This window comes from Diadema setosum, chromosome 2 (genome assembly GCF_964275005.1).
Source record: "Diadema setosum chromosome 2, eeDiaSeto1, whole genome shotgun sequence".
Classification (NCBI taxonomy): Eukaryota; Metazoa; Echinodermata; class Echinoidea; order Diadematoida; family Diadematidae; genus Diadema; species Diadema setosum.
Window position 1 is genome coordinate 11387023 of NC_092686.1, and position 20062 is coordinate 11407084.

Sequence of the window (20062 nt, forward strand, 5' to 3'; positions counted from 1 at the left end):
GCATAACAAGAACAAACAAACTAACCTGTTGGTGTTCAGGGGTTAACATCTAAGGCGATCTTTTTCATTTAGTCCAATGGATGCAACATCAGAAAAGTGATTTGTATGGAAGCCATGAACTGAACTAAAATGTATGATCAGAGTTATGCTTTAAAAGTAAACTGCACTTAATCCTAGTAAAAGGTACAAAATAACAAGTTTCATAGTGGAAGATGGTACTTTATCTCAACACTGATATGATGGCTTGATTTCGGCGGAGCAGGAGGGATGCAGACAGCGACGTGGAGGATGAGGACGATGAGAAGGACGACACAACCCTCTCAGACCAGAAGGTTCTGGAGGAGAGGACCAACATGATGCTGTGTTACTTTCTCTTCTCTCTGGTCTGGTCCGTGGGCGTGTCCGTGGACGGAGCCTCCAGGGACAAGTAAGGTTTCTTGCCTGCCACCATCCTATCATGTCATGACATCTTTGCTAGTTTACAATCACCAAAGCAGCCAAAGTTGAATTGCAAGTGATTCAACGAAAGTGCTTCAGCACGCAGTTATGAAATAAACTGTTGGGATGATGATTGTGGATAGGTTACTTGAAAGTAGAGGAAGGATTTCAGTTCAAATCAATCATGAAAACATTTTTTTTTTAAATTGAAAATTCCTTTGGTTTTAGACTCATTCTCTCTTTACATTAATTTGATATAGTTTTATAGAATGGCATGTTATCTTAAAATTTGCTTTCTGTCCTTCATCAAATATACTGTGACTAGTGTATCACCAAAACTGTTTCAAGTTTTTGTCATTGTCATGAATTAATTTGATGATGAGAAGAAATCACAGGTTGTAACGGATTTACAAAGGGCTCTTCATTGACGTAAATAAACACTGCTTAAGAGTGTTTTGTAGAAAACATGACAGAAATCTTTGACATACATGCTCAGGTTGGACTTAAACCAACAACCTCCTGATATCTAGACAGGCGTCATGTCCACTAGACTACTGATTTTTGCCCATTAGCCATTGATGATTTTGATCCCTTATAGCAGTGGGGACTGTGTATTTATTCAAATTGATTTAAATGTATGCCCATGGTTTTTATCTCAAACACTAAATCATCAGTGTTTATTTATGAAGATAAAGGGCAGTTGGCAATCAGTTGCAATGAAAAGAGCTCAAAGCAAGAATCATTCATTTGAAATCTCTGTGAGTATCATGGCGTCCCACTTTGTCTCTTCACAGTTTCAGTGAGTTCTTTAAGCAGCTTTGTGACATGGACAGCTCGGGGAAACATCCCCGCCCCAAGGACCTCAAGTTTGCCCGCAGTCTCCTCATCCCAAAGAGAGGCTCGGTCTTTGACTACGTCTACACCAGAAAGACCTTCGGTGCCTGGAACCGGTGGGAGACGCTAGTCACACCTACTGAGATTGCAGAGAGCACACAGGTAAAGCGAGAGTTTGCGTTTATTTCATATCAGTATGGTTAAACGACCCTCTGTTTATAGACTTCTCAGTGATAATTATGCCATCATAGCAGAATGCTGTTGTATTTCTTGGGCAGAAATATTTTCCTATTGATCTTAACTGATCACTGATGAGGTATACTCATTACTTATAACTACATTAAAAAAAAATCATAACTACAGTCAAACCTGTCTATATTAGTGGTGGCTGCTATAAACAGGATCTTTAATATTGTTTTTCTTTTGGAGGGAGTTTTTTTAGTGGCCATATATGACAGATAGCTGTTATAGACAGGTGGCCCCTAGGGCAGGTTTGACTGGAAGTTATAACAAATTCATCCCTGTTTATTATCTCATCTCAATTCAACACTAGAGATGAAGCAAGCTGTTAAAGAAAGTGCAGAAATATCAAATGCTTTCATTCTCTGGTGCTCAAACAATTCTTAGTATCAGTCTAGATTTGACATGAGCTGTTCTCGTACAAAGTATCACCTTAGGAGGAGATTTGAGATGGTGCAGAAAAGGAGACTACATGTCTGGTAAATGCTGTGAGCATTGTCTACTAAAACCTCATACACAAGACATGTTGCAGTGAGTTCTGTGTAAAGAAAATCCTGATTGATTGATTTGGACTCTGCACATAGCGCTAGTGATCATGTACATGTAGTAGTGATCATATCTAACATGTGTGTCATTGCTGATTGCCCATATTAGACCATCGACTGTAAACACATATTACCAATCCTGCTCATTTCATATCATTTCTTCCTGAATGATAAAAATCAGTACATTGTCAAAGCCACTAGTTGAATCATCCTTGTAGATTTGAGCAAAGCGCTGATGAAATGATTTGGAATCATGGGATTATACAAGATGCAAGAAAATAAACAAGGCGCTGCGTATTTTCACAGCATTACAATCTACAGACTGATCAATGCTACACCATGGCATACATAAATGAACTGATGCTTCATTACACTGAATACAAAAGACATGACACCATATGCCTGCAGTCCAACAAATACCACTGTCATTTCCTTATCCTGTTCACATATATGTGACCCGCTATCACAAAAGGATCTGAAAGTCGGGGGAGGTCAATTTTCTAAAAATGACGTGACATTATTCCCTTACTCTTCCGCTTTAATTCCATATATATCAAGACTCATAAAAGTACTTGGTTGCGGAGATATCAACAATTTTATGAGGTTATGTTGAGTGGTCTAAGAAATGAGCATGTCGAGAAAACCGCCTTCAAAGGTTTCCTACTGATGCAATCGTGATCAAGGGGAGGTAAGACAGTTTTCACCTCTTGACAATATAGAAGCTATGCTCCTAGCAACCTCCGCGATGTTCATTCAAGCTTAGTGCCACTGGTCTACACGCGACCAATCAGTAACCAGGATGCCACGCACTGACCAATAAGATCGCTCCCTCTCTGCTAGGGGTGGAGTCTGTCTGCGGCGCTAAATCCAAATCTTTGGATACGTTTCTGTTCCATTGAAAGTCAGAAAATCATGGCCCAGAAAAACTTTCTTACCTTTCCTTTGGTCATTTTGCTTCAAAATTTTGGCAGATGATAGATGAAACATTAGACTACAAAATTATGCCAAAAGCAGAAATTTAATGGTTTGGACCGGTTTTGATGATCTGACATAAAACTTGATTTTCTCGGCTCAGCCTTCAGCGACTTTCGGATCCTTTTGTTGTGGCGGGTCACATATAACTGTTAAACATTCATGACAGACCTACATTGTATCTAGTCTCACCTTTGTTCTCCTTTCCATTTTGAGTTTCGCTTCACCATCATTTCTGAACTGATTTGCATGAAATTTCTTGAATGATTTTATGACTTGCTTCATACCTTTTTTGTGTTCCCTGTCTTTTTATTTTTGCATGCTTCATGACGCTATCTCTCATCCATACTTCATACCAATCTTGTCGATTGATGTAGATGATGGTAAGAATATTGAAAAAAAAATACTCAAAGTTTCTTTCTGTGTTCCCTGTCTTTTTATTTTTGCATGCTTCATGACGCTATCTCTCATCCATACTTCATACCAATCTTGTCGATTGATATAGATGATGGTAAGAATACTGAAAAAAAAATACTCAAAGTTTCTTTCTGATGCATCCATTACTTCCAGAGTGTTTAACTATTTAAGAGCTTATTCCATCCCTTGGTGAGACTATATCCACCTGTAGGCTGAATTGCAACATATGTAGGAAAGACAGTGGAAATTCAGAGCAGAATCCGTATAGCATTCTCTTGGAGGACTTATTAACCCTTTGTGTGCTTTGAGTGCTCATTGGCACAGAAACCTCCACTGCATTGTACACACTGTCCAAAGTTTCTGGCACAGAAAGGGTTAAAGCAGTGCCAGATTCTGCTTGTAATGATTTAAAAACTCAGAAACAGTTTGCATTTCATACTGTCTGTTTTGTTTGCATTTGTATGTACATTGTATAATCTCTCTGTACCCTGATGTGTTATCCAACACAACACCTGCTAATCTCTGGACAGCTTGATGAATATTCTTTAAAACTTAATTACCATAAGTTGGAGGCATCAATTCTTTCTTCTTTTTTTTTTTGTTCATTTGTAGATGCATAGTAAGAAAAGATATTGGAATAATTAGAAATAGATGGGTTCCATGTGGTATGATCAAGTGCAGTCTTTTTTTTTTTCTATGAATGAGCCTTCCTGCTCCCCCCCCCCAAAAAAAAAAATGAAGTCTTCTTTTTAATCTAGTGCATTAGCATCCTGTTCTATCTTTCTCAGTCTATGATAATATTTTGTTGCTATGCTGTATGCAGTATATGAAGAAGCATGGCATGGCACTTTGTATTCCATCGTGTACATTTGTATAGAACATTACTGACCCATGAAAATTGGTTTGTACTGAAGGGGCCATATGTTGCAATCATCTATTAACTGCATATGGCAAAAAAGAAAAAAAAATGAATGGACTACATATGAAAATTGAATACTAGATGCCGGATACTGAATGAAGGCATGGAAAAACTGTACACAACCCTTTTAATGCAGTGCACAGACATGACCATGGATGATTGGGATGTGATACATCTCTCCACTTTTTACAGAGATTAAAATTTGCAGTTGGCAGAAAAAACATTTTTTTTTCATCTGATCATATTTTCAGAAAATCTAACCCCTATAACACAAATGGTTTCTGTCTTCCCAGGTCAATGAACTAATAATCAAGACAGTGGACACAGAGCGACAGCTTTTTTTCCTGCGCAAGCTGCTGCTTCAGGAGCAGCCAGTGCTGTTTGTCGGACCGACGGGAACGGGCAAGTCGGCAATCACCAACGCCTTCCTGCTGGAACTGGCCAAGGGGGATTTCATCCCAAACAACATCAACTTCTCGGCTCAGACCTCGGCCAATCAGACACAGGACATCATTCTCTCAAAACTTGACCGGTCAGTATTGTTGATATCACAAATTATCTTGTCTAAAACTTTTTTCATTCAATATTGGTGGTTTCTTATGTGAGCAGAATTTCTTAAAATGGCCTTGTTGTTGGTACTGTGTTTGATCTGAATCTTTCAGGTCAGTGTGTAGATATCACCACTTGATGAGTAAAAAACAAAGGATGTGCCATAATGGAGTTTGCAGTGGCATTCCCTTGTAGTGAATAAGAAACTAGGTGCAATCTTCACTTGTATTGTTTTCTCTGTACTACCCTGAAGATAAAGCCTGTTAAAAAGTAATTAACCCTTATTGCTTTAATGATGACAAAGGTATTGGTCACTTTCATGTTACTTCACTAGAGATATATGTTGCACAGACTTGTTCAATGTCATCCTTCATCAACATTTAGAAGGAGATCAGCAGGCTTAAAAAGAATGATGAATATGATCATTTGATGATGTGATTTAATTTGTACCTTTATCTTTCATATAAAGGAGGAAAAAGGGAGTCTATGGCCCCACCCCTGGAAAGAAGCTGGTGGTGTTTGTTGATGATCTAAACATGCCAGCTAAAGAGAAGTATGGTGCTCAGCCTCCCATTGAACTACTCAGACACTGGGTGGACCATGGATACTGGTTTGACAGGTGAGTTCACTGAAGATCCTGTGGGTTGTGCCCTACCATTTTTCTCTTTATCCATCCGTGTATCGATTCAAATATCAAACACTCTATCTATCTATCCATCCATCTATCTATCTATCTATCTATCTATCTATCTATCGATCTAGTTATCTATCTATCTATTTGTCTATTTATCTATCTATCTATCTATATATCTGTCTATCTATCGATCTAGTTGTCTATCTATCTATCTATCTATCTATCTATTTATCTATCTATCTATCTATCTATCTATCTATCTATCTATTTATCTATCTATCTATCTATCTATTTATCTATCTATCTATCTATCTATCTATCTATCTATCTGTCTATCATCTATCCATCTTTATCTAGCTATCTATCTGTCTATATCTATCTATCTATCTGACTGTTTGTCAGTCTATCTGTCCTATCTTTCTTTCTATGTATTATCCATCTATCTACTTATTTCAATCTACTTTGTATCTCCTCCCTATCTACTTTGTGTGCCTTGCTCTCATTATTTTATTATACATTCATTTTTACAATCATCTTTCAGTTGAATACATCACCTCCATCATATGGACATTTGCTTAATAGTAACTAATTTTTGTTGAAATGATTCCTCATGTGAGAAAAAGAAAAGAGTATTCTATTGGCTATGTAGACATCTTGAAATATTAATGACCTCCTGGTGTCAACAAATGGTTTATAATATATTCTGATTTGATATTTGCAGCCTTATTGTTTCAATTTGAATTTTGTGCAGAAGAAACAAGTAATTCCACTCAGTCTGTTATTTGATGCTTTTGTGTGCCTTCACTTCAGGAAAGACACGAGTTTGCAATACCTGGAAGACGTCATGTTGGTGTCGGCGATGGGCCCACCGGGCGGTGGCCGTAACACTGTCACGCCTCGCTTCCTCCGCCACTTCAACCTCATCACCATCGACACGTTCACGGAGGAGACAATGAAGCACATCTTCACACCGCTTCTGGACTGGCACTTCAACCGTGGCTTTGAGACAGCGCACAGACGCTACTCCAGGGTGAGGGAGACTGTCTATCTGTCTGTTTGTCTGTCATGTGATCAGTATTGTAGTGTAACTTCTGTCCCAGTTATGACATAGACTTTTATTAATTACCATGGATCTGTTGTACCAATTTACATTTGACGGTGTTAGGAAAAATAAGGCTGTATCATACATTACAGTATGATACACATGCATGTATACCTATATGTATTTTTTTTTTCTCAAGAGTGATTATCCCAAATTTTACTCAGTCCAGTTTACACAGGCCCTCTTACTGTAGGGAGTCTATGGTATAACGCCATACACGTGTATATTTCGCGAGTCTAAATTTTCGCGAATCGGGACTTCACAACAATTTCGCGAGCGGTTAAATTCGCAATCGTGGCGTCTTGTACTGAACGGAGAAATTTATATGTGTACGTCGCATTCACATTGGCATTAGAGTCAACATTTTCATGTGCTTTTAACCCGTTGAGGACGGACTGATTTTGCAACAACACGCATTTCCCATAGACACCTGCCCGAGTATACTCGGGACTCGTCCTCAACGGGTTAAAGGGACTGTACAGTACTGGTTGAGGGGGGGATTCATGTTTTGAACATTCCTAAGTAAGATAATAAAAAGCCTCTTATGAAATATGAAAGAGCATGTAATTTTAAGAAGGATTCAACGTTTATTTGATGAAAATTGGTTTTCAAATGGCTGAGATATCCAAAAAAGTGCTAATAATAAAAGGCGACATGCCTCAACTTTGTTAGGATCTCTTTGTTTCACCTTGTTTTTGGATATCTCAGCCATTTCAAAACCGATTTCCATCGAATAAACTTTTGATACCCCTTAGAACTGCATGCTCTTTGACATCTCATAGAGTGGTTTCTGAATATCTCGCAAAACGTTAAAAGCTAAATCCTCACCTCGACCAGAACTGTACACACCCTTTAATTTTGCAAATAGCAGCTGACTCGCGAAATTCGCGAAAATAAAAACTTCGCGAAATATTTGGCGTATACAGTATTTGCTCTGTATGTTCTAATATTTTGATTGAATTTGAATTGAATTTGTTTTTAATATTTCACTACAAGATATAGTAAATAGCACTTGACAAAACAATATCAATATTATCAAAAACTGTTTGAAATGTAGAAATGAAATTTCAAAGTAGCTGGAATGATTAATGAGCAGATACCAGTAGAAAACACCAGGTTTGCATTACATTGTAAGTGATGGAGGGTTTGTAAGTGACGGAGGGTGGGTTTGCATTACATTGTAAGTGATGGAACCAAAGCTTTACGGTGAGTTGGCTCAGTCGGTAGCGCGTCTGCCTCACGATCACGCGGCCCGGGTTCGAACCCGAGTCTGGACTGAGCAATGTTGTGTGTAAGCATACCGTCCCCTCTAGCAAGAGGCAAAACACTCTGTCCCTCGGATAGGACATAAAAGGGAGGTCCCGTGTGTGAGAGAGTAACAACTCATGCACGTAAAAGATCCCGCTTCATTCATTCATCGCAAAGAGCAGGGTGTTTAACCCGGTGAAGTGGTCCCACCTCACATCCAACTGGACCCCATGGAAGACCAGCTTAATGTAGCTGAATATGGACTATCCAGTCATCTTCTCAGATGGAAAAATGAACAAACAAACAAACAAACAAACAGATTAAGAGTGTGAAATGTGTTGCAACAAACTAAAAGCAGTGGCTGTTGAAAGTATTTGTCGGTTCCTTCTTTTGAGTGCATCCTTCGATGAAATGATATAGAACAAAATTCTTGAAACATTGATTATCCATAAGGATAAAGATATTCATATAGCTTATGTTATCAATGATAAACATCAAAATGGCAGCAAGAGAAAAAAAAAGATAGGGTAGAAAGTACTATGTTTACTTTACAGTAGTAAGCACTTCTTTAATTTTTATGAGTCATATATCCCTATGTCTCTCCCAGATCATGGTATTCTCCATAGATTCTCCATAAGGATAAGGATATTCAATTTTAGCTTATGTTATCAATAATAAACATCAAAATGTCAGCAAGAGAAAAAGAGATAGAGTATGTTTACTTTACTGTAGTAAGCACCTCTTTAGTTCTTATGAGTCATATATCCCTATATCTCTCCCAGATCATGGTTTTCTCCACCACTGAGGTCTACACCCAGGCTATCTCCAGCTTCCTCCCCACCCCATCCAAGTCTCACTACGTCTTCAACCTCAGAGACTTTGCCCGTGTGGTGCAGGGCATCCTGCTCATCAAGCCCACCTGCATCCCCGCCGGCATCGACGGCTCCAAGAAGCTCATCCGGCTCTGGGTCCATGAAGTCTACCGCGTCTTCTATGACCGCCTGGTCGACGATGAGGACAGGCAGACTTTCTTCAGCATGGTCAAAGTGAGTTCTCTCTCTATCTCCTTTTCTTTATTTAAAGACTGGGTAGCGTGGGATTAATGAGTTGGCTTATTGAATCGATTTTTATTTGATGCCCACTGGGGTACATTTGAAAACCATGAATGGCACCCATCAGCAAATTTGTGCATCAAAACATATATGTATCGTCGCTGGGGCGACAAGACCTCGTATCTACAAAATGTCAAATGTTCAGGAGAGCCAAAAAACATGGCGGCCAAAGCACTGTGGTGAATGGGATAGCCTTTCCTTTGACATGCCATGGTGGCTTCATTTTTGGAGTAAGACAGTTGGGATTTGGACAGGATATCACTTAACCCATTATTTGACCATTAATCCAAAAAAGTCATTTTCACCAAAATTGCAGATACAAGGTCTTGTCACCCCAGCGATGGTATGCTATCGGTGTCTATTGACTCAAATCAAAATTCTTCAGCTGTGTGCGTAGGTACATAGAGATCGGTGATGAAGCTTTTGGTTACGGGGATTCTTGGATATTTCCAAGCTGGGCCAGCCTTCCCGCTCCATGAATTCCCCATGCTACTGGGTCTATTAAGTATGAATGAGACAGGATATTCACATCTACAGTAGACGGGATGTCTGCATCTAGTTCTTGAATCTTGAATCTCTTAAATCTTTTTCAACAGAATATTTTTCCGAAAGGTGCCAGTGAAATAGAATGATGAATCCCCTAAAGAAAACAAAACAAAACAGCATATATGTATGGTGTACAGATGATATGAACTCAGAGGAAGAGTTCAGATATTTTAATTGAGATGATAATGTGATAATATAAGATAAATTAAATGTTCATGAGATCCCAGGGTATAGTCTTGAAATATTACCCAGTAAATGTATGTACATCACAAAAATATAGTCTCTGAGGTCTTTGCTTATGATTTCAAATCTTTGTTATTTCATAAGCAATATATAAATTATATGTAATAAGTGATTCATATGAGAGAATTTATGTGAAGCACTTTGTTGGTTATAGAATACAAGCAGGAAAAATTTGGTTATTGCTGGCATATATTTACATAGGAGAGGAATATGAAATACTGAGACGGAAGAAGAATAAACATGCGATAAACTAATTAAAATATCTGCATCTTAAAAGATACAAGAGACATTCTGTTATGCAGTCAGTGCTTTGCAGAATTATGACATATGCAAGTAAATTGGTGGCTGGGGCAAAGCATTCCATGATGAAGGCTAAAGGTTAAATCCCTGTCATCCAATAGAAAATTACATGGATGCACACATGTGCATGCAGATTTTCATATCGACCAAACTGTCCCTTTCTGAACCTCTTTACATGAATCCAGACGGTGGTACAGAGTCAATTCAAGGAGAAAATGAACAATGTCTTCTCTCACCTGTCAACGGGCAGGGAAGTCACTGACACAAACATCAGGAGGTATGTATTGAACACTTTCCCCTTCTGCTGTTGCTAGGTAACCAGAGGAGCGTAGTAGTAAAATGTCCTGGTGTGGTGTAGTTTGATGTTGAGCAAAATCTTGTAGACTGCTATATGTTTGGTATATACGATGTGCATCAACCTGTGCTGCATTAAGATGTAGAAAAAAAAGTAAATGTGTATTGTCAATGAGTAATTGGCTGTAGAATTGATCTGCAGGAGACATGCAACCTATGTGTCTTAAAACTATTTGAATTCTGTATTTGGATGTGCCAATTCATTTGGAAGTTTATGCTGTACATTGTGCTTGGGTTTGTGATGTGATTTTTGAGGTAGTGAAACAGGAGAATGTGTATGCTGGGAATATCTCTGAAATGATTTGTGAAATTAGCATTGAAATATCAAGGATTTGATTTGTTAGGTTAGAACATTGAGAGCTGTATGTATTCCGCACACAATCATCAGTATTTAGTCATCCATGTCACGTTAGATTTCTTGTCCTCAGGTTTATATACGCATCATCTTCTCATTGTAAACACACATACAGTGTACATGCACCATCATTTATTGTAACAACAGTGTCTACATTTTGTGAAGATGATCAGGTCTTGGCAGTTTCCCAAAACTGCAAAATCAGATCAGATAAACAATGGTCAATGCTTGAGAAGTGATCAGTATGATTTCTCTATAACTTTTTAAAAATGATAGATAGTGTGTTAGATATTTTTTGTTTAGATTACATGTTCAGAATTTTACCTTGACATATAGACTCCTTAACCTCATCAAACTCCTCCAAAATTCGCTCAGCAATTTGTCAGAGAAATATGGATCTTCCAGATTAAAAAAAGGACATTTCATTTTGACATCTGGATGTATTTTATGAACAATGCCATAATACTTATTTGACCATCATAGTTTTAGATTCTCATATACAGCTACTAAGCATTCAAATAGTGTGTCTACACAGTGTGCTCATTTCCACAATAGACCACTCTCCAAGGCTTCCAAAATGTCTATAATATATTGCACAAATACTTAACTTCATGATGTCAACTTTGTAACATCCAATTAAGTTGAGCCTTCAAGATTGGCACAAAGCAGTAAGCATCATGAAATAAATAAAGTAATCAAAGTAGTGAAGACAATAACTTTGAAGTGCAAAAATTGATTTTTGCTACTTGATTATTTTGTAACAACTAGCTATATGGTAATTTGTTTAATTGATTTTGTTTCTAATCATTTGAATTTAATGTACATGTACACTATATTGATTTTTGTTTGTTTGTTTGACACATAAAAAGAATTGTCTTAGTTAATGGCAACTGCAGAATGTAAAATAATTCAGACTCACTTTACAAAAAGAGTTGTAGACAAACTACAGAGCAAGTGAAGAAATGGCATATTATAAAATAAAAACCAAACAAAAACATATTTTTGAAGTGCAGTGCATGTGTCATTCAACCTGTGATACCCAAGAGAATTGAGTACCTAGTCCATTATACCTACTTGCCATTTTTGACACGATGGAAGTGGTCTATTTGGAGTAGAATCTAGTGACTTGTATACTGTAGTAGGTAGATAGAAGTGTCTATCCCCTGCTTAAGCCCTGCTTGTACAGCAGCTGTGTTTGTTGATTATGTACATGTTGTAATGCAAAAAAAATGTCGCATCCTCCCTCCCTCTCGTGCAATTCCCACAATGCAGCAGTAGCGCTCATCCTGAAATACGTGATGAACATTTACGAAGGTAGAACCCTTGCGCTTATCCCCCTCGCACCTGTCACTTTGCTGGCCATTCTGTCTTTGATTTAATCTCTGTTTTTCCGCTGTCTTCCTCATATCACTTTTCCCAAATCCTTGAAATACTGCACTTTTGTTCTCAACTTTTGATTATGTTGTGTTTTTAATGCACCATCAGCATGCAGAGTGATCTGTTAGACACAACTTTAACTTTGGTCATGCCAGGAGGCTTCATTTTCACTTTAAAAAACCTTGGAAATATTTTGATACACCCTCTGTCATTAAATGCTTTTTGATTTTGTGCAATTTAATTCAACTTGGTTTTTGTTAATGCCACAAAATGCAAGGGTAATGGTGGGTTGAGAGTCTTGCTTTTGGTCCATTATGTTGTATTTGGCTCTAATAAACAGATTCATTTTTTCTTTTTTTTCTTCTTTTTTTTGAAATGCAAGATTGTTGCTGTGAGCATAGAAAAATAATCATTTCCATGGTTTGAGCACCACACTTTATTATTATTATCATTTTGTAAATTTGATTCTTCGTTCTCATCTCATATGAACATTAAAATCTATATCAACACATATTTAAGAATTGTAAGATGGATGCATGCAAAATTTACCCTTTCTGTGTTAGACAGTGTGTACAACACTGAGGGGTTTTCTCTGCTAATTGGCATTCAAACCACGTAAAGGCTGAATGGTGTATGAAAAAAAAAAGAATAAACACCCAGTCATTTACATTGATTTTCACATTGCTGTTGGAGAGTGTGCACATTTCTCTTGATTCTTTTCTCTTTGCCTTCTTACAGCTTTCTTTTTTTTTTTTTTAAATCATCATACTACAATATCTTCATTCTTTATATTTGCATCCTTGCATGTAAGAAGCACCATATCCTCTCTGGTAGATCATAGCACTATGTACTCAGTTCTAACGTAGATGTAGCAGCTGTTTGTTTTTTTTTGGTCTCGCTTGCATGCTGCATGAGGAATCGATGCTCACAAAGTTTATGCTCAGCATGCATGACTCTGACGTTGCATTGTAGATTAGGTGTGCATGCAGTCATTATGTTGTTCATGTGCCTCCATATTTTGAAGTCATCAGAGAGATGCCTGCTATCGAGGAGATGTAGTTTTGTTTTCATGTAAGAGTCCCTGGAATGGAGTGAGTTGAATCTATTCCTCCCATGGCACAAACAAAGGAAGACTAACTCCTGATGGATAAAAGCACCACGACCATATATAATCATTAGAAGCAGCAATGAAGAATTGGTCCCGGTGTGAAAAATGTTTCATCTTACCTTTGCATTTGCATGGTTCACAGTCCATGAATTAAATTATGCTTACTATAGGATAATTAACAAAATCCTGATGTTCACTGACAAAAAATGAGACAAATGAATTGAGAAAGCAGACATTGATTTTGAACTGATATTTAGTCTGTGACTAATGGCATTGTATTTTTGTCCTTTCAATCAATTCAGACAAATGTGCCTTTATTCTTCAATTTTAGTTTAATTCATTCATATTTGGTTTCATCGTTCTGATTTGATGCCTTTCATTGCAAACTTGTAAAAAAAACAAAAACCCAAAAACAAATGGATGATGATTTATTTGAATTCAACTGCTATCTACCAACAAATATGAATAAAAAATTTTATTGGTGGTTCAGCAAGGCTTCAAGTGCAGACCACTTCCAATTGAACATCTTCTATAAAAATTGACTTTTCTACATTTTGTCCACATTAAAATGTTTTTGACAGTAGACTTTCATGAAGAAAAGGTAAGTATTGTTTTAATTTGACAAAGTACATACAACATCATTTTCAATTTTCATTTGCAATTCTTGTATAATGTGTTGTAAATTGAATTATTCTTCCCTGCCTAGTGTAGAAAGGCAGATGTAGATATCATAAACATTGTTTGAATGATAAAGAAAAGGAGATTTTTAGATACAAAAATAGAAATCAGTTATTCTCATATCGTTTGATGTTTGGTTTCAAATTTTATACATACAATGCCGAGATATCCACATGAAGCCAAATGAATACAAATCGTTGCTCAAATAACCTACCCTTGACTGCTGGAAATAGCTTTGAGAGGTGTTATAAGTATGACTGAATCCTGAATTTTTTACTGGATGTATGTATACTCCTGCGATTGTGCAGCTTGTTCTTCGGAGACTACATGCAGGTGAAGGAGGAGGAGAAGATATATGATGAGATCACCAACATGGAGCAGCTGAGAGAGGTTAGTATACAAATGATGCACAGGATAGAGTGCGTTAGTGGAGATGTAGCGCACTCGAGGGTATTTACAATTGTGAAACATGCACGAGGCGAAGCCGAGTGCGTGTTGCACTACATTGTAAATACCCAAGAGTGAGCTGCATCTCCACTAACGCCACAAAATAATCCTGTGCATCATTTGTTTTATAAAATGGGTCAAAAACTTACAGCATTTTTCACATACCTTTGTGGGTCAATGCCAGTCAGCTACATGTAGCACTCGCTCAAGAGTCAAGATGTCCGGAGATATTCATCCCAAACATTTACGCACGTCGCACTCGGAAATCCTGCACATATAAGTACTGTACGTATAAGAGTATACGTACGCCACACATGTTATGCACACAAGAAAGGCCGGCCGGCAGCCCAAACTTGTTTACAGGATTGACAGCGCGTATAGTAGCGCACGACGCACTTGTAACAACTGATTGAGTGCGCACTGCTAGTGTAAACATTGTGACGTCAGGCCGTGCATGTTAGTGAGAAATTAATACGTGCACACGTGACTCATTTCAACGCTTCCTATTGGCTACATTCTTGAACCCATTTTATAATGGTTGATATATCAGTCTTTTATACAAATAGTACATGATCTTTAATGCACTATTCTAGATTATGTGCACAACAATTGCATAATAAGACCAAGTGCAGTTTTATTTCACCTATGCCAAAGGCTGCAGTGAAATAGAATTGCATGAGGGCTGATAATGCATTCTGAGTGTATGGGCTAGAATAGTGCATGAAAGTGCATAGATCATTTGTTATAGTAAATGATGTGTATATATACAGTATTGAATTGTCTATATTGGCTTTTGGGTTTCCCTGCACAAGAATCAAAATGTGTTGTTCATGACTGTGAACTATTACAAAATCAATATATGCCATGTGGTACCTACGTATTTAAACAAGCAAAAATCTTATTATGAATACACTATTATTTTACTTTATTACAACTGACAAATTGCCCTTCAATAAACGTAAATAAGCACTGATTGTTCAGTGATTTAGTAGTAGCCATGAGCATACACACTTAGGTTGGATTTGAACCAACAATCTGATTACCTGACTGGCATTGTATTGAATAAACTTTTGAGTTTCTGCCTGGCAACCAGTGCTGGTTCTTATCCTTATGCAGTGGGTACTGCATATCTATTCAAATCTATGAATTCTTGTGTGGAGTTGTTTTTATTGCAATTGATCATCAAATTGCTCTTCAGCAATATAAAGAAGCACTGATTATTCAGAGTTTTAATAGAGTATCCATGATAAGAAGTCATGGACATACATACTCGGATTGGATTCAAACCAATGATCTCCTTTGTTTCAGTGTAAATGTCATGACAAAGGTATGGCTATTTTTTTTTCTTTATGTGAATAGCCAGTATTAAGAACATAAGTCTAGAAAAAAAAAGACAGCAAAATTGTGTTCTTGGTCTTGATTACTCATGCTTTCACAAGAACTTGGCACACATACAAGTAGAGTTAATGTGTGGCCCAGGGATATTGCTTAATGAAAGTGAATGGTTTATTGTCTTTCTCTTTTTCTTCCAGACCGTTGAGAAGTATCTTGAAGAGTACAACACGATGACCAAGGCCCCTATGGACCTTGTCATGTTCCGCTTCGCCATTGAACACATCTCCAGGATCAGCAGGGTGCTCAAGCAACCCAATGGACACGCCCTCCTAGTCGGTAAGTTTCCTCATCTATCAAAGTTGGTCAATTATCTTCTTTGTTATGAAAACTGAGCTTCCTGTTATGGCCATTCCTTGTTAGAAAATGGTACATCCTTTTCTGCACAATTGTCATTCTTATGAAGGGCTCTTTAATTCAAATAGAAGGGCTCTTCCACCATCTCAAGATCTTTGCATCATGGGTGGACATTCCTGACTGTTTTTGTTTTTATTTGTGTATGTGTTTTGCAGAAAGTGCTAGTTTTAGCTGATGCCCTCAATAGTCTATCTGGAAAGATCTTACTGTGTTGAGTGAACCACCCTCTTTCTGTCATGTTGCACAGATTTTTGTTGGTAGATGGTATCATCAGGGTTGGACATACGCCTCTCTATACAGTGTATGTTGTTCCATCATCTAAGGAGGACATACAATTTTTTATTTTGTTTGAAGATCCATCTAGGTTATCTTGACTTAATCTCACTTTGTTGTTAATGGTTGGTACATGTACCATCTCAAGGTGACACACTCCTCCTTGTTAGGTCTTCTCTTTCGAGGCCGCGCCCTTCTTGATTGATTTTGCTACCTTTGATAGATGCATGCATGTACCTCTTTCTGACTTCATAAGGTGCATTTCATTCTTTTACAAAACTGAACCCAGAGATACCTCTTTCTGGCTCAAAGCTGCATATCATTCTGTTACAAAAACTGAACCCAAGCATTTTTTTCCTCTCTCTCCAAATACATCTCTCTGGTTAATGGATATAATACGACCATACCTCAAAAAATCTCTTTGTCTATTGATAAACTTAAAATGTGCACCATCTCTCTGAAACCAAAGGTATCGGAGGTAGCGGTAGAGCCAGTGCTGCTAGGCTAGCTGCCTTCATGGCAATGTACGAACTCTTCAACATCGAGATCACCAAGAACTACACCCAGGCTGACTGGAGGGATGACATCAGGCAGCTGATGCGGAAAGCTGGAGATGAGGGCCTCTCGACCGTCTTCCTCTTTGGAGACCACCAAATCAAGGTTGGTGTTGATGTTTGATTGGATGATATGGGGGAGGAGGAGGGGGAGGGGTTAGAGAATGAAGAACCAGACCCTCTCACCACGTTATATTGAATCTGAATTGTATTGAATTTATTTCCACATCAGGTATAAAAAAAAAACAAACAACAACATTGCTATACAAACAACAGACATACAAATGATAATGGAGGAATCACAAAAAGCACACAAAAAGGTTGGTTTAGCTCAGATGAAAAAGGTTTTACATTTTGCAATGGGATGAATAAGGGATGAAGTATTTTCCTTCATGATCAAGTCACATTGTCGTGACCTTACGGTAATATATATATACATACATATATACATGGGATATGAACGCATATCACAGGTATCACCCCAAACAGAGAGGAGGGAATTGCTAGTTAAGAGGATTTGAATTGAAAGGTTGATGACTGTTGCAGGTACATGTATTTAAAATCTTTGTGTCTGTCTGCACCTGATCCACCTTGTAGGAGGAATCATTTCTTGAGGACATCAACATGATCCTGAACACTGGCGACATCCCCAACCTTTTTGAGAATGAGGAGCGACTGGAGATCATCGAAAGGGTGAGCCATATCAATTTGCCTCCAAATTGGTAATCTGTTTCATCTTTTCATTGATGCTGTCTTTCATCATTCCTGTGCCAGTGACTTCAGACAATGTGTACAATGCTATGGAGTTTTCTGCCCCAATAGGCACTCAAAGCACACAAAGGGTTAAATAGTGAACACTGACAGTTTATTGCAACTCTAGAATACTTTGAAGCAGAATGTGTTGATTCTACTTCTTCCACATCCATTTCAAGAAAGGAAATAATGAAGATTTTGTTTAACCCATTGGAGACTAGTCCCGAGTATTCTCAGGCTGGGGTAAATGGGAAATGCGTGTTTTAGAAAAATCAGTTGTCTTCAACAGGTTAAGGGAATGGGATACTCATGAGGTGATAGGTGATGACGTCACCTCACTTTACTTACATTAGAAAATGTGACTCAGATCACCACTTCTTGCAAACATTGATAACTTTGAAATCCCATAACTTAATTATATCCTGCTTTTTATAATGTTTAAGTGGATCCTCAACTGCTTATGCTAACTCAACTTTCCACCATAAGTGGATCCTCAACTGTTTATGCTAACTCAACTTTCCACCATTGATGAAAGTCTACTAGAATGTGAAATAGTGTTTCTCTGTAGCTTTGACAGGATCATGGGACATGAACAATATTTACAATCCCATGAGGCTTGACTCATTCTCCGTAATAATGTGCACTATCTTCCCTCACTGTGACCCTTGACCCCAGATGCAGCAAGTGTGCGTTGCAGAGAATTCCCAACTGGAGATGACGCCGCTCAACATGTACAACAAGTTTATTGAGCGCATCCGCCGCAACCTGCACGTTGTGCTCACCTTCAGCCCCATCGGGGACGCCTTCCGCAACCGGCTGCGGATGTTCCCATCCCTCATTAACTGCTGCACCATAGACTGGTTCAAGGTAATTGGGCCATCACATACTTTATATGGTGTATTTCATTGTAGTGCCAAGTAAAATACCCCTCATGATGTTTTGAATAAGTAATTCTTACAGGAGATGGGAGAAAACAGCAAAATGATACTTTCCTGAAATATAGTAACGAATTCAATTAAACAGATGTCAGACTTTAGTGTATTTAATCCACAACACTAACATGTGCTGAATGTCAAGAACCCTCTTTGTGAAATACAAGGTAGGACTTGTAAATGGCAATAGAGAGAGAAAAAAATATCACCCTTTTTCTAAAGAAAAAACAGTAACGCTGCTGTACGTGTGTCTAACAACAGACCCTTTGTAGCAAGTCACATGGAGATGTAACCCCGAGTTTAGCTGCTGTTGTCTCATATCCTCACGTCTTTTTGATCTATGATCTCCTCCATGCACAGGCGTGGCCGGAGGATGCTCTGGAAAGGGTGGCTCACAAGTTCCTTGACGACGTGGAGATGTCTGACGAAATACGGGCGGAGACGGTGGTCATGTGCAAGCACTTTCACGAGAGTGTGAGAGCAATGTCAGACAGGTAAGGTGACATTTGGCATAAACTTTGGTGAACTGTGAACTATGGTGCAGTAGGAGTTGTGTAGACCATTATCAGTGATGGCTAGCAAATAGTCAGATAAGTGAAAGATCATTTTATCTGCTTTCCAATGTCATATGCATGCATTGATGAATATTGAATATTTCTAATGAAAAAGTAAGTTGATTTCGGTGAAAGTGTTTGAAGTGTACCCTAATGATAGAGAAATGGCCAATGCAAATATCAGTACTTGACAGAAATGTGCTCTAAATTGTGTAAATACTAACACCCTCTTTGTGTGCATGGTGCATTATATATGTTACATTGATCGTACTGTATGTAGTTGTGTTCATTTGCATCAATTTACTGGTTCAGTGGTTACATCCTTAGCTAGCCACAGGAACTCTCTAGGAAGTTGAGATATATGCTCAGTTGCTAGTGCTAAATATCTCTGTCAGATGCAGAGCATCTGTATAAATACCAAGTCTAGTTTTCATTTACTGTTCACTTTAACCCTAATCCCACCGGTTTTTTTGAGGGACTTACATTATGTAAAACCACCGGGGGGGGGCCTTTTTGGCCCCCCCCTTTCAGATCTTGGTCGTGGATTGCACGATCTTCGCGAAAATTTGCACCAAGGTAGAAGCCAATGTAATCTACAAGACTGTATAGTTAGATTTTTCAAATTTTAATTTATGTATTTTATATTATGCTAATTTATCCTAATCATTTTTTGGCCTATAAATAAAAAAAAAATCTCCAAGACTTCTAATTTTTGGTGAACATATTCTTTTCAATATCCTTAACAATAATATTGAAGCAAAAATTCGGCTTCATAATTATTTTGTATGTATTTTATTGTTTATTGAATTTCTTATGTATTTCTTTGTTT

General features: G+C 37.9%; 1 protein-coding gene across 1 annotated transcript in view; it reads left to right on the top strand.

Moving 5' to 3' along the window:
• LOC140246163 (dynein axonemal heavy chain 3-like) overlaps positions 1-20062 on the top strand; it is a 124135-nt gene that overhangs the window by 66322 nt on the left and 37751 nt on the right. Inside the window, exons 38-52 of the mRNA XM_072325603.1 lie at positions 263-427; positions 1233-1434; positions 3407-3412; positions 4659-4897; positions 5384-5533; positions 6359-6578; positions 8681-8944; positions 10285-10376; positions 12081-12122; positions 14280-14361; positions 15951-16089; positions 16910-17100; positions 17592-17687; positions 18423-18614; positions 19040-19173. Coding sequence (XP_072181704.1) covers positions 263-427; positions 1233-1434; positions 3407-3412; positions 4659-4897; positions 5384-5533; positions 6359-6578; positions 8681-8944; positions 10285-10376; positions 12081-12122; positions 14280-14361; positions 15951-16089; positions 16910-17100; positions 17592-17687; positions 18423-18614; positions 19040-19173 — 2214 coding nt within the window. The remainder of the gene's footprint in view (positions 1-262; positions 428-1232; positions 1435-3406; positions 3413-4658; positions 4898-5383; positions 5534-6358; positions 6579-8680; positions 8945-10284; positions 10377-12080; positions 12123-14279; positions 14362-15950; positions 16090-16909; positions 17101-17591; positions 17688-18422; positions 18615-19039; positions 19174-20062) is intronic.